Source organism: Micrasema longulum, unplaced genomic scaffold (assembly GCF_059751315.1).
Source record: "Micrasema longulum isolate JH-2025_06_02 unplaced genomic scaffold, ASM5975131v1 h1tg000745l, whole genome shotgun sequence".
Taxonomy (NCBI): Eukaryota; Metazoa; Arthropoda; class Insecta; order Trichoptera; family Brachycentridae; genus Micrasema; species Micrasema longulum.
In genome coordinates, this window is record NW_028277939.1 from 967,456 (window position 1) to 982,887 (window position 15,432).

The 15,432-nt window shown below is 34.3% G+C and overlaps 1 protein-coding gene across 1 annotated transcript in view; it reads left to right on the forward strand.

Annotated features, from left to right (window-relative positions):
- Positions 1-14,714, forward strand: part of Dll (homeotic protein distal-less) — a gene marked incomplete at its 3' end in the record, with an annotated part of 69,863 nt that extends 55,149 nt beyond the window's left edge. Inside the window, exon 3 of the mRNA XM_088230264.1 lies at positions 14,527-14,714. Within this exon, the coding sequence (XP_088086390.1) occupies positions 14,527-14,714 (188 nt within the window). The remainder of the gene's footprint in view (positions 1-14,526) is intronic.
- Between the last annotated feature and the right edge of the window lie 718 nt (positions 14,715-15,432).

Consider the following 15,432-nt stretch of genomic DNA (forward strand, 5'->3'; position numbering starts at 1 on the left):
TTCCCTATTTAACTGCAACTAGAGAACTTTTTAAACAAACTAAGCAATTAAATATAACTGAACTCTTTCAACTAGAATCATTAAAATTTATCCATAAATTAGCCACTAATGTAATTGTAGACGAAGAACTAAAACTAGTAAAAAATTGTAGTCAACATGGACATAATACGAGAATATCAGACAAATACCATATACAACTTTCTAAAACAAGACAAGGACAATCAAGACTAATGAACCGGGGACTGAAATTATATAATAAACTACCAGACAAAACTAAACAAAAGACTCAGACAAACTTTTCAAAAGATGTAAAAAATATTATCTTGAACAACAGAGTATAAATGAAAAATGTATATATTATTATATGTAATATGAATGTAATAATCCGTAAGGGTTTATAAATAAATTTTCAAATAAAAAAAATAATAGTGTTTAACCACTGCACGAAATTCACTTTTTTCCATTTTTCGAGAAACACAAAAGTTCTTTACCTCAAACGACTACAACAAATAAACTAATCCATGAATTTGGGTGACATTTTAACAACTGCCGTTTGACAGATCGCAATTCTGAAAAAAAAAATTGTGCGTTTGTGCTGCCATCTAGCGCTAGGTAGCTTCATTATCAATCCGCCATCGTGTAAAGCATAATCTAGGCGGAAATGGCAAGTGTGACATCGCGAGTCAGGAGAGACAACTCCGCTTGCTTCTTAAATGCCTGCCCTTGCTGTAGGAACACATCGACAGTACCGTTTAGTGAGATTTTGTTCACTGTTCTGAGGATCCTCGGCAGTGGGGAAAATAATCCGATGTTAGTTTTATAATTTCCCACAGCAAAGACAGGATTGGTACGCAAGTAACAGCTAGGTACATTGAGGTTTACCTGAGCAAGGATATCATGGGCATCTATACAGTTAGATATTGATTTGTGTAAGAATATCGAACCAACCAAAATTCTTCTGAATCCTAAACTGACGATATGAAAGTACTCTAGACGATCATAATATTTAATTATGAAAGTATTTGATCCGATTTTAAAAATTTACGTTGCACCGATTCAATCCGCGTCATATGAATATTATAATTAGGAGACCATATTATAGAATTAAATTCAAGCAAACTACGAACAAATGATTTATAAAATGTAATTGCAATTTTCGGGCTTTTGATTGGCTTAGATACTCGTATTCGCAAAATAAATCAACAGGTTTTGGACGCTTTCTTTAAAAAGTGGTCAATGTGATTGTTGAATTTAAGTTTGTTATCAAAAAGTATCCCAAGATCTCAAATTGTCTTGACGTTCATTAAAATTGTGTTGTCGATTGAATAAATGAAATTGATTTTATTTATTTTACATTTATTTAAATTTAAAAATAAGTCGTTTTCATTTATTTTATCATGTTATTTTGTTGATGTATTTAAGATTTTTTTGTGTACATTATTTTATGTTACTAAAATATTAAAGTTAGTATATGACCTTCCCTATCTAACAGCAACTAAAGAACTTTTTGAACAAACTAAACAATTAAACGTAACTGAACTCTTTAAACTAGAATCTTTAAAACTTATTCATAAATTAGCCACTGATGTAATTGTACACGAAGAATTAAAACTTGAAAAAAATTGTAGTAAACATGAACACAAGACGAGAATATCAGAAAAATATCATATACAATCTTTTAAAACGAGAAAAGGACAATCGAGACTTATAAACCATGGACTGAAATTATACAATAAACTACCAGACAAAAGTAAACAAAAGACTCAGACAACCTTTACCAAAGATGTTAAAAATATTATTATTAATAGTAGAATGTGAATTTTAAAAGTGAAAACATTTTGTTAAATGTATGTAACCCGTAAGGGTTTATCAATAAAATTTAAATTTTAAAAAAATATAAAAAAATTAAACAGCGAAATCCCTGCAAAAAAATGCGTTTGCAGTTTGGCGGGAATTAAATGAATGTTTAAAAGATAATTATGTAAAAAAAAATAGATAATTATATTTAGGAAAATTATTTTTTAATGATCGTAATACGCTGCGCTTGGCTTGCCTGGCAGTGCCCTATGCACCACTGGGTTCGGAAAGGGCACATTGATGATATCATAATTTATAGTTCTGCTTGCAACACCTTTATATGGACGTTTTAGTAACCGCTATCCGGAAAAACCAACGTAAAAAAATGTATATAATATTTCAATAGATCTAATCATTTTTCCCGATAAAATCGGGCTCTGAATACCTCGTTTAAAGGCTCCGATGACGTTTCGGATCACCTTTGGTCCGCATCATCGGGCCTTCGTAGAAGAATCACTCAGCGCCCGAGAGCATATTAAAAATGAGAAATAAATAAAAAACGCGGGTTATCTTTGGGGAATCGTTGAGGTCTGGTCGTGCGTCGGTTCGGACCGTAGGCGGGACCGAACCCGCGACTCTGTTTCTCTACACAGCAACCCACACCTTAAGGCTACGCGGCCGGTACAATTTTCAAGAAGGCATATTTAAAAATGTTTAAGCAAATGTTTGTACAGTCCAACCGAAACGAAAAGCGACTCTGGAAAAGAAATTCACATTATTTAGTCTTTAACTCTGTTTGGCTGAAATGTCACACTAGTCGACATAGGACTTAAGACATAGAATTAAGACTGGTCCAGAAAGAGCGTAGAATCATATTAGAATACATCGGTCTGTGTCCAAAAAACCCTCCCCTCCGGCATACTTTCGCCGCGTGCATTCGTGAAGTCGCCGGGTAAAGTTGCTTGATGGGAAAAAATATAATCATAACACAAATGTAAGGAAAAAAAAGTAATCTGTTAATTTCACTAAAATTTTATTGTGCACGCGGAAACATTGATTGACACAACAGTGTAGATAAGTAAAGGGTCATTTAATAAGAGTAATTGAATTAATGAACTTTGAACTTAAAATATAAAACAAATTTTATTTCACATAAAACGGATATTTTTATATAATGTTAAATAGTATTTGTTATTTTAAAGATAATGTCGTTCAAATGTCCCCCACGGCGTTGTTTAATCTGAGGTCTAATTTTTTTATTTTTAAAAAAAAATATAATATTTGCGTTCTTATGATTTACTCAAATATTTAATTTTGAGGGCCATTTTCAACGAGTTGTAAATAACTCACTATTAAAAAATGAAATCGAGTTGGAGAAGAGTGGGATTCGAACCGCGGACCTTCGGTCCGTAAGTCCGAGACACTAGCCACAGGTCCACAACCCGATTAAAACCCGATTTTAGTTAATTTTTTTATTAGATGAGCAAAGTAGGGTAAAAAAATTTACTACGTTGGCAACACTAACGAAATTTCCATTTTGTTTCTTCGACAATCTGACAGATGGAAAAATAGTTCAATTTTTAAGTAATGCATTTGTTAAATACACATTGGTTTACAAATTACAGATGAAATGTGATTGCATCCTGTTTCTTTAAGATCCTAGCAGTATTTCTACACTTTAAAAGGACACAACACGGCATAGTTGAATTCACATCAGGAGTTGCGTACTGAGCGACGTCTACAAAGAAACTAATGGGTCAAAACGTAAACCTACTCATTTATGAGTAGTTGAGTCGCCTTCTGTTTGATGTGCGTATGTGGTTTCTGGACTTTTCTTAATTCTATGACTCAAGACTTGATATATCTTTCTTATTTTTTAAAATTAGCAAAGATAAACAAAGGGCAAAACAATAATTGTATACAATATATTAAAAAAAACGAAAGACCTAAAACTTTGAGCTAAACCATGCCAATCCAACTTCATCCCACACTGTTTAGTCGCGAAGAGATCTACGAAAAGCCGGAAGATCTATCCCAAAGAATTTTAAGTCGTGTGACGAATTGACTAATCTACACATTCTGGACATTGGGGCATAAAAACAAAAGTTGCTCTTAGAAAACAAAAACAAAAACAAACCATCACGCCGTTTCCCCGTAAGGGTAGGCAGAGAGGATAGAACGCCACAACACTCTATCTTTGCACACAGATCTCGCTTCCTCTACATTCATACATCTTCTCATGCACGCGCGCCGATTATTCCGACTTTTGACATGTCCATCTTTAAGTATTTGTTGGATTTGAGCAGATTTTGACTTCTGGTGACACGGTTGGGAACATGAAAAGAAATTGATCGCAACAGAGATGGGACATCACTTAAAGCATTAAGTTTTTATAGTAATATGTTAGTATTAACAGCTTCCTAGGGAGTTAAATCCAATCCCAGTCTGCAAAAATTCGTGCAAACTCAAAATATTGGTCCACCTTCAAGTATTTGTTGGATGTGGTCACGCCGTGTCTTTCTCGGTTTTTATCGATGTCTGCATCCATCAAAATTCACATAGTCAATCTTCTTAGCCATTCCTTCGCTGTCCATTCGCTCTCCATGGCCAAACCAGCGCAGCAATCCTTCTCGACTTAGTCGACAATGCTTGCCTGGCCATTTGTGAATCTTTTCATCCTTCCGCGGGCAGAAGAGTATCTTTTCGTCGCGTTCGACTGCACGGCTCGTAATAAATAACTTTTTGTACCTGTTATGTTGTATAAACTCATCGTTATAATTTATTTTCGTCATAATGTGCGCCATATTGTAATGTCAGAAGCCTCCCAGATCGCCTGACGCGTCCTAGAATATGCGAGAATGTCGAGGAAGCTAGCTGACTAAAATTAACGTGTAACTAAAGTGATTTGTCTAACTAATGCTCTGAACAATAGAGAAATGTCACATACTATGAACACCGATAAAAATATATGAAACAGATTAAGATAACTTTATTATATTTTCAAAATCAATATGGATATTTAAAAAAAATGTTATATCAAAACATTTCGTTATCCAAGTGACTTGCTCTTCAAAGAATCAGAGTACTGAATATTATTTTATTTTATTTTATTTTATTTTATTAGGGAAATCAACAGTTCTACATACATATTTTTAGTAAACAAACAGATATAGTGTATAAACTCAGAACTAATAACAGATTTCACATAGTACACAAAGTTAGTAAAGAAAATATATATTACATATCAAATAAATACATACAATTTATACATATAAAAATGTTATTTTCAAGTACTCAATAATCAAAGATTTTTTAAATATTAATTTTAAGAACATTAAGTTACTCTGTAAATTGGGCGGGATAAGGACAAAAATGCCTGAAGAGAGGATAAGGAGGGGGGGGGAGATGTACATATTTATTATTATAATGTCTACTAAGTTACATAACACATTTTTAGTGTAAATTTTAAATCTGACAGAGTGATGTTTGTATAATCTATATTTTTAAATTTTGTATTGTACATTGAAAAAGTCCTACGAAAAAAAGCATTTTTAACATACGATGTTTTACTTATTGGTACATGAAACAGGTGGTGCCGTCTACAAATCCTGGCTGGCACATGTATTGTTATTAAACCAAGCAGCTCTGTACAGTCAACCATTCCTGTCACAATTTTATTCAACAGTATATATTGAGAACGGTAGTGGTTACACACATAAATAGAGACATTTACCCGAGCGTCAACCACAACCATAATACAAAATAATCTAATAGGGATCTGATACTAAGTGAAGGGGTCAACACTGTTCTGGCATCGAGACAACACTATAACGTAGGCAAAAAGGTCCATAACCTTTTGCCAGAATCGTGGAAAGACGGGAGTGTTGTCAAGTTACGGAAGGTGTTCACCTCGCTCTTTCATGACATTGGTCGTAGGGAGTCAGAAAAGTTGATGCATGCCACGGATTGGAGAACCTTACTGGATGCCAAAAATAAAATATATAAAATAAGGAATAGTTCAAAAAAAATATATTTTTTATTAATATCCCTACAGAGATGAGGTAGAATTTTTTCAAATTCAGGATTATGGATATTCGAGCGTTTACAGGGCTTATTACCTGTCATTGGCTGGGTTAAGTGGCCACTTTACGTTTTACAACATTCCCCATTCCGTTTATTAGCGAATATCGACACAGGTAACATTTTGATTTTTGTATATATCTTATTAAATGAGAAAAAAAATAAAATGTACAAAAAATACACATACCAAAAAATAATGTTGTGTAAAAAAAATATATTTATAGATGACAACCATGAAGTTTCGCATAAATAAATTGTCTATGTTTTTATGAATTTACGTATGTGTATGCGCATGGGTGTATGTACGTGTGTGTGTATGTACATGTGTATATATGTGTATGTCTGTATGTATATGAATCAAAATGTGTATCCGAATGAGTTTATATTTTGTTTGTCTGTGCTCTATATTAATTTGTTAACTATTATAATATATTAAAATGTAATTGCCTAGCTTGCAACGGGGTATGTACCCTTGTTAGCTGGGCAAAGTGAACATGTAATTGTATTTTGATAAAGAGTGTGAATAAATAAATAAATAAATATAGGATTACAATTATTTAAAAACAGTGTAGTGAAAACTTTTGAATAAAACTCCCGTTGATCCAATATAATTAGTTCTAACTCTTTTTCTCTTACACACATTTCTCACATCACATTACATACTTTAATGTTGTTATTTTTGATTAAATTTCTTTACTAAAATTTTATTACTGCAAATATTTCTTAAATTAAACTGTATTAACTACCTTTGGTTTAAAATCTCCCCTTAATATTACTTTTAAAAAAAATAAAAAATACGTGATATACTTGTTATGATTTTTTTTTCTCAGCTACGCTTGACATGTTTTTATACTTTTAAACTACTTTTAATTAATTTATTATATAAATAAAAGACGAGGGATACTTTAATCTACAAATTTAGAATATCCAGTGACCGGTTTCATCGCTTACGCGACATCTTCGAGACTGGTGACTGGTGACTGACCAACCAGTTTAAACCAATAATGTAAGGTTTCAGCTCTTTAACTACCCAAATGGAAAAATTGATGAACTATGGATGTTCACACAGGCAAAAGAGTGATTAAAAAAAATATTTTTTAACTCCCTAGGAAGCTGTTAATACTAACATATTACTATAAATACTTAATGCTTTAAGTGATGTCCCATCTCTGTTGCGATCAATTTCTTTTCATGTTCCCAACCGTGTCACCAGAAGTCAAAATCTGCTATTTATAAAATCTTCTAAGAGCAACTTTGGTTTTTATGCCCCAATGTCCAGAATGTGTAGATTAGTCAATTCATCACACGACTTGGAATTTTTTGAGATAGATCTTCCGGCTTTTCGTAGATCTCTTCGCGACTAAACAGTGTGGGATGAAGTTGGATTGGCATGGTTTAGCTCAAAGTTTGAGGTCTTTCGTTTTTTTTAATATATTGTAAACCATTATTGTTTTGCCCTTGTTTGTCTTTGCTAAATAGTTTTATGTTCTTTTTGCTCAGTTTCTTCCATTTATGTTTCTTTATGTAACTGTTGTAATTGGCTTAGGCCGTATATATATAATAAATAAATAAATAAAGTCAAACTGCGTATCCACTACAAATCAATTAACTATGATTCCATCTGTTGACTTTTGTAAAGTGTATAAGCTTAAACCTTTATTGATGCAAATAAGATTCACCTGATAAAAACGTCTCCCATAAATTAACAATTGGAAGAATTGAAGAAATACGTACGTTCAAACATAGGCGTGAATTTTAACTCTTTTTTTCTATGATATATTTGGTTGCCCTTTAATAATAAGGAATATTTTTATGTTTTTTTTCTATTTTTAATTTCCCTTTTTAATTACAATAAAATAAAAAAGTACCTTCTAATCTTTTACAGAATATTTTCTTTTCTCTTTCCTATATTATATAAAAATATTATATCTGTCTATTTATTATAGGAGCAAAAAATTCATAAACATTTATTGTATACCCACGAACAGGCCATGCCTTTGTGGGATTTTTCGTTTGCTTTTTTTACTGTTAATGTGCATTTTATTGCTATGAAATTATTCTTTATTTTTTTAATACTCTTAATACTTTAACCTCGTATGTATATTATATAAATAAAACAAAAAACTTAATTAAAAATGTTATACAGTGTGTGAAGTGGCCATTTAATCCAGCCGATAACAGGTCATAAGCCCTGTTAATGCAATTTGCTATATTACCTTTTATTCTCTATCTGCGTTGCAATACGTTAATTAAAAACGTAATTTACATCATGAACGAAACAAATATTTTTGAAGTTGCGCGGTGTGTCAAAATTCAAAAAGATTTTAAAATTTAACGAAAAAGGAATATTGTTCGAAAAAGGAACGAAAAAACGAACGTTCATTCGAAATTCAAAGTTTGGGTCATGTTCCCGCCCACTAAAACAATGCGCGTTTCTTTTGAAAAAGGAACGGGGAACTTTTTTAAAAACGGGGTGCTTAGTCTAGTGGTTAAAATGTACTTAATTAAAAATAAATGTTTTTATATGTAATTTATTTTAAAGTTTATTAAAAGAGTATCTAAATCTTTCTGTCTAGATACATACATTTTTGGTTATTCCTTAAGTCAATTAAAAACTAATTTATCATATATCATTAAGATACTTTTACAAGTAACCATAATTAAATTTTTGTACGCTTTCATTCATGTATTTTTTTTATTTTTCATAGTTTTCTATTAAGTGTTTTACACTAACTTAAATTTTCTTCTTTCAAAGGGGTTTTTTGTATTAAAAAAATAATATTTGCTTAAAAATATGTTTCTTTAGTTTTTATAAATTACTTTCTATAATTATTAACTTATTATGACTGTCATTAATTTACAATTTAAAACACATTGCGTGATGAAAACAATTACGATATTTTTAAAATTTAAAGCATTAACTTTATGGTAAAAAAAAATTCTAAATGCTATTAAATATTTGTACATAACCACTTTCCGTGTTTTCTATGTCTACCGGTCTCAAGACGTACCCGTCTCTTCGTCAGGACACCAATTAAACCAACATGTAAAACCCACCATACACCTTCACCATCGTTGTTGCACAAAAATATACATAACATAAAATTTGTTTAAAACTAAATTAGTGCATGTTTGTCCTAATCAGTGCACGTGCATATTTAAAATGCATGTCGTGTTTGCTTTATATTTTTGTGCCGTGTAAAGTGGGTGTCCTAAATTTGGTGTCCTGACGAAGAGACGGTAAGTGGCTGTATTCAAATATTTAAAAACATTCAGTTTTTATATTATTTTTATATATATAATTCTTCTGTGCGTGTGATGTCACTGGACACCTCCTAAACGGCTAAAACCGATTTACGTGGGGTTTTCAGCAAACTGTAGATCTTTGCGCTGAACGTGTTTGTAGATTTTCTATCTAATCTATAAAAAAAAAGTTACGAGCATTAACCTTTTTTTCATCTACCTACCAGGGTTGCATTCTATAAGTATATAGTTTAAAGAAAATTCAAATTTTTGAGATTTTGCGTTCGCTGAACCAGCTAATAGCAGGCAAGCCAACTTCCGGGCAGGACAACATCTGTCGGGTCCACTGGTATAATTATATATCTTGTATGTTATCTGTGTGTGTATGTCCAGTTATCTGAAAAAATCCCTAATAAATTAATGTAGAGCGAATGGACGACAAAAGAACGGCTAAAAAGATTAACCACACGAATGTTCATGGATGCAGAAAACGAGGAAGACCGAAAAAGACTTGAAGGTGAATATATTCAGAGTCGGAATAGTCGGCGATTGTGCAAAATAGCAGACGTATGAATGTAGATGAAGCTTGGTATGTATTCAAAGTCATAGTGATATTGCGTTCTATGCTCTCTGCAACGGATGTTTTGAAGATGCGGCAGTGGACCTGGCTCAAACACGTGCTGAGCACGCTTCAGGAGAACCTTTAGTCAACTTGGCCGTCGATGACGATTCGGCGGAACTAAGGGACGTGGGAGGAGACGAGGGTTCTACCCGGCGAACGGGTCTTCTGGAGGCGTCTGGTGATATCCACATGCTCGACTTAGGAGCGGATGTAGAAAAGAAGAAGAATGCTCTCTGCCTATCCCTACAGAGAAACGGCGTGATGATTTGATTTTGTTTGTTTGCCTTTGAGGGGATTAAAAAAATTATGACGCTTTTAAAATTATCCGAAAATTCGGGTAAATTTTTGACAGGCAAGTTAATTAATTGATTCCCAGGTAAAATAGCGTAATTATCTAAAATATTCACGTCTTAAAATATAAGTACAAAACATGCATACATAGATGTTTTAAAATATTTTAAGGTAACGCCCAAAATGTAAATCCCTTAGGCTAAATATCATACAAAAAATATTTACACGTAGTCTCATACAAAGAGGACATCAACGCTTGTCTTCTCACTGTAGAAATGTGGATAGAACGCCTTGTAATTTATCATAGACTCACCACAGCTCACTGACCACTCCACGAGGAGACTCTCTACCACTCCACCTAAGAGTGGTCTGCGTAGATAGACAGAGTACACGGCGGGGTGACTTATTTTAGTGACTAATACAGCGCGCTGACCACTGCACAATGGACTCTTTTTATTTCCACCTAATAGTGAATATTGTAGTTTTAAATAAATGTCTTTATTATCCGCTTCAAAATACTTGCCATTTGCCACGATACATTGATGCCAACGCTTTATCCATGTGTCCGTGCACTTTTCATAGGCCTGCAAAGCTCTTGCAGCGAATCCTCTTTTATGGCATCAATTGTCTCGGAGCGTCTTCCTCTTAATGGCAATTTTAGTCTTGGGAAAAAAAGAAAGTCAGACGGGGCCTGGTCTGAAGAATTCTGTGCTTGGCTGATGACATTATTCGAATTTTTGTCCAAAAACTCCGAAACAATCAACGCTGTATGAGACGGTGTTTTATCGTGGTGAAAATCCACAAATTGTCATTCTACGTTCCTTCAGTGTTTGTGTGCCGAGGGGGGCAGTGACACGTTTCATACCCAAAACATCTCAGTGATGAGATGCTCAATAGAACAGGCTCTCGGATTGGTACACATTTGCTTTGCTGATTCGAAGTTTTCTTCGGTATTTGACGTTGCTGGACTTCCAGTACGTTTAGCATCATCTAAGCATTCACAAACATCTTTAAACCTCTTATACTATTCGTATACTCGTGTTTTCGACATACGCGATTCTCCAAAGACTATATTCAACATTTTCAATGATTCGGCTCGCGAAATTTTATTTGCAACATAAAATTAGAGGCACGCTCGTTGTTCCGATTTATTATCCAAACTTTAACAGATTGTCAAAAACAGTTCTGCCGATACCAAAAATGCTGATTGGTGCAGCGCAGGCATTTAAAATAAGAAATTCCGATTCATTTTTGATCATATGGTACATAGTTACAGTAAGCAGCTTTAGTGACCAACGTGGAGGTGTTGAGACGAGCCAGTGCCGAAAAAGAACTACTGTCCTCAATAAAACAGAGAAAACTCGCATATCTGGGCGGAAGCAAATATACGCTTCTACAGCTGATTATGATGGGAAATATCGAGGGAAAGCGTAGAGTTAGAAGGCGACTGATGTCCTGGCTGAGAAACATCCGCGACTGGACGGGAGTGCGCGGGGTTGAGGCGCTGTTCCAGTCGGCGCAGAACCGGAATGCCTACTCTAGAGTGATCGCCAACATCGGGGAGACCTGATATGGCACAGAAAGAAGAAGGTTCATAGTACAGTGCGGTGTGACATATTTTAGTGACTAAAACAGCGCGCTGACCACTGCAAAAGGGAACTCTCTCAAACCATCCTAAAAGTTCTCTACACAGATAAAATACAAAACCTTCAAGAACTGCTTGATAAGATTGACTCCGTCGGTGAACGTTTTGGTTTAAATATTAATGGAAACAAAACTAAACTTTTGGTTTTTCGCCAAGAGAGTCATCAGAGAGTGGAACAGTTCATGTACTTGGGCAGTATCATCACTGAAAATCTAGACTCCGACATTGAGATAAAATGCAGAATAGAAGCAGCCCGAACAGCATTGAGCAAAATGAAAAATCTTCTTTGTGACGATAATATAAACCTTAAGCTAAGACAACGAATGATCAAATGTTACATATGGTCTGTCTTACTGTACGGCGTACAGGCGTGGACTCTTAAAGTTAGTATTATAAACCGCCTTGATGCATTTGAAATGTGGATCCACCGTAGAAAGTTAAGAATATCTTCGACCGATGAAGTACTAAATAGAGTCAATACTAATAGAGAGCTATTTATCACCATTCAGCTCCGTAAGATTTCATATTTTGGCCATGTGTTGAGAGGTGACAAATATGCCATGCTTCAGCTTGTCACGAAAGGGATGATCGAGGGACGTAGAGGGGTCAGACGAAAACAGCTTTCCTGGCTTCGAAACATCTGGGCGTGGACCAGGATTAGAACTGCGGAGGAGCTGAAGCTCTCACGAGTGGTCGTCAACGTCTTAGAGAACCGACATGATACGTGAAGAAGAATAATAAATAAAACAGTTCAGAGCGGGGTGACAGATTCTCGAGACAAATACAGCTCGCTAACCACAGCGCAGTCCACAAGGAGTTATGCATATCAATATACGTACAATATTCGCCGCTATATCTCCCATAACATCTCCATAAAGCGACTCGATCAGTACTGAAGATCGTATTATAATTAACTTCTTTATAATCATAGGTTATACCCATACGGACCTCTTACAATAAATGTAATAACATAGAATTATACCTGTTAAATACTTTTATATATTTATTATTAAACCAATTTATTTTAAAGATTACAATTTATGTGATGCTACTGTATAGGAATTTTTATCCGTGTGAAATACACCCAGAAACCTGGATAAATATTTTCCAAATATCTGATCTTGTTTGTAAATTGTAACTTTTATTTATTTACATAGGATTCCTTCAATCCCCTGTAAACGTTAATGACTTCAAACTATGTAAATTTGTTGCAACAGTAGGAAAACATATTTGATAAGAGAATATGGGAGTCTAGGCATTTACAGGGCTTGTGACCTGTCATTGGCTGGTTATTATTTTTAAAAAATATTTATTAATGCAAAGATACATGCTACAAAAAATAATAACGTATTTTAACTCTATGAAGCCAAGAGCCCTGTGTTGAGTTGGGATTCATCGAAATAGAAAGTGAAAGCAAAAACTACAAATATAAAATATTACATAAACATAAATTTCAATAAACATCTGAATAACACGTTCAATAGTACTATGGATAAATCTATGCAACGTCTCGCAGCAGTCTCCTAAAATGGTCTCTTCTCTTAGGCAAAATCCAAACTTATACACTTCTCCTGAAAATGGCTAATTTTGGATAACGTAATATATTTATCGAGGACATTGAACACTCTCGGTACCACAAAAGAGAAATTTCTCCGAGCAAAAATCGTTTGTGTTTTTGGTATTAAATAATTCAAATTACAACCTCGTACGAGCATTCTGCTGGGATCTCTTCTTGTAACCTCATGACTAGAAATGTGTCGATGGCTCTTTTAATTATTTTTTTACTAATATCCGGTACCGGTTTATGTGGCCACTTTACACACTGTGTAACATTCACGATTCTGCCTTTGTTTAAACATCCACATTTCCTCAACTCTTCCATCTGATGTGAATTAGCTGAAACCTTTATTATGTGGGTGAGACTCATCTGGCTGAACCATTTCACCTACTAGGCAACGCCTGAAAAGTATTTTTCAATTTGAATCCTTCTTATACCAGATAATTAATTCAACAATGTTTTGAGTATATCTAAATGTTTGTAGATGAATCTCATATTTGCTTCTCGTGTTGAACCAATGGAAATCTCTGTTACTTTAACTCCAAAGAGACTATGATAAATAATTCGGTAATAGATTTAAAAATTATAATTGTATCTTCAAAATCAAAATGGGTATTGTGGAAAAATGTTTTCATTTATAATTTTTTAAATAAAATTGTTCAAAATACGTCTCCACAAAATGCAACATGTTTGGCCTTAGCTAACTGTGACGTCAAGATTCGTGACGGCGTTTTATTTAAATTTAACGGAATCGTGACGTATAAGGAGCGTGGCCAATGCAATGAACCGTTTTCACGGGAATTTAAAATCAAAAGATTTTTTTTTTACTCGACAGTTTTTCATTCTAGTGAGAAATTGTTATCACGTCGCTGATAGTTATTTGTGATTGAGCTACTGGGGATATTAAAGAGCTCACCTAATAGTAAAAGACCTAATAGTCTGATAATTTACGGATCTGGGCTTGGAGGGGGAGATTTAGCAAAATGTAAGCTCTAGCCTTCCACACAGTAGCCAGGCTCTTTATAGACCCGAGCTTGGAGGGCGATAACTATTCACGGGGACCCGTCATAATAGATTTTTACTGGTCGCAGTGACGTCAAGGGCTTGCATAGCATTGACCCCCACCACCAAGAATTAGAATAGTAGGTACAAACTAATGAACATTTTTTGTAGATTACCTATACAAAAAATCATCGCTCGCTACTGGTAAACGACCCTTGATACTTTTACGAATTGCAAATGCTGTATCTAAATTGTGTTTTTTCTAAAACCTTTTATCTCTGTTTTCAGAGAAATGCGGTCTCACAGACGAAGGCTCCCTGAGAGTTAACGGCAAGGGTAAGAAGATGAGGAAACCGCGGACCATCTACAGCTCGCTCCAGCTGCAGCAGCTAAACCGAAGGTTCCAGAGAACGCAGTATCTGGCCCTTCCGGAGAGAGCCGAACTGGCCGCCAGCTTGGGGCTGACGCAGACGCAGGTAAGACGAAGAAATTGATTATTTAGAATTCCAGATCCCAAACACAGTTGTTCCAGTCAGCGATAGACACCAAACAGACTTTAGATTTTATGTATCCTAACTTTTTCTTCACTAAGCATCAAAAATTACACAGATCCGAACGGGGGTACCAAACGACCCCAGCGCCTACTTGTATATGGCGTCAGGAGAATAAAACGTTGGAAGTGTTTATGACTGTGCAATAAATTATTCATGTTTTCGCTTACACATATTTTACTCATTCGTTTATATTATTCATTTTTGTTAGTTTGCCGAATGCTTATGTACATAAAGTGAAATTGATCCTTGCATTTTTTACGTCTTTTTTTATTTTAACAGTAAAAAAAAAAAAACTATTTCATAATTTAAACAGGAAAATGCTTAATTCTATTAATTTCACCTTTAAAAAAATAGACAGCAAAAAGCTTTAATAATACTTGAGTAATCTAATTGAAATCGGTCTATGGGATACGAAACCCCCCCTTCGGTCCGGCTTAAATATGAAACTAAGTATTTATAAATGACGCTTTTATCATTTTTTATTGAAAAATGCAATTATTTTACAAAACTTGGTTTGCGGAAACTTTACACTATATTGATTGTAACAAATACCATTAAAATATAATTTAGGTTCTTTTAACACAATGGCGTGCAAAACAAGGAGCAGTAACGAGGACACCCGAGTACAGCGGCACGTTAT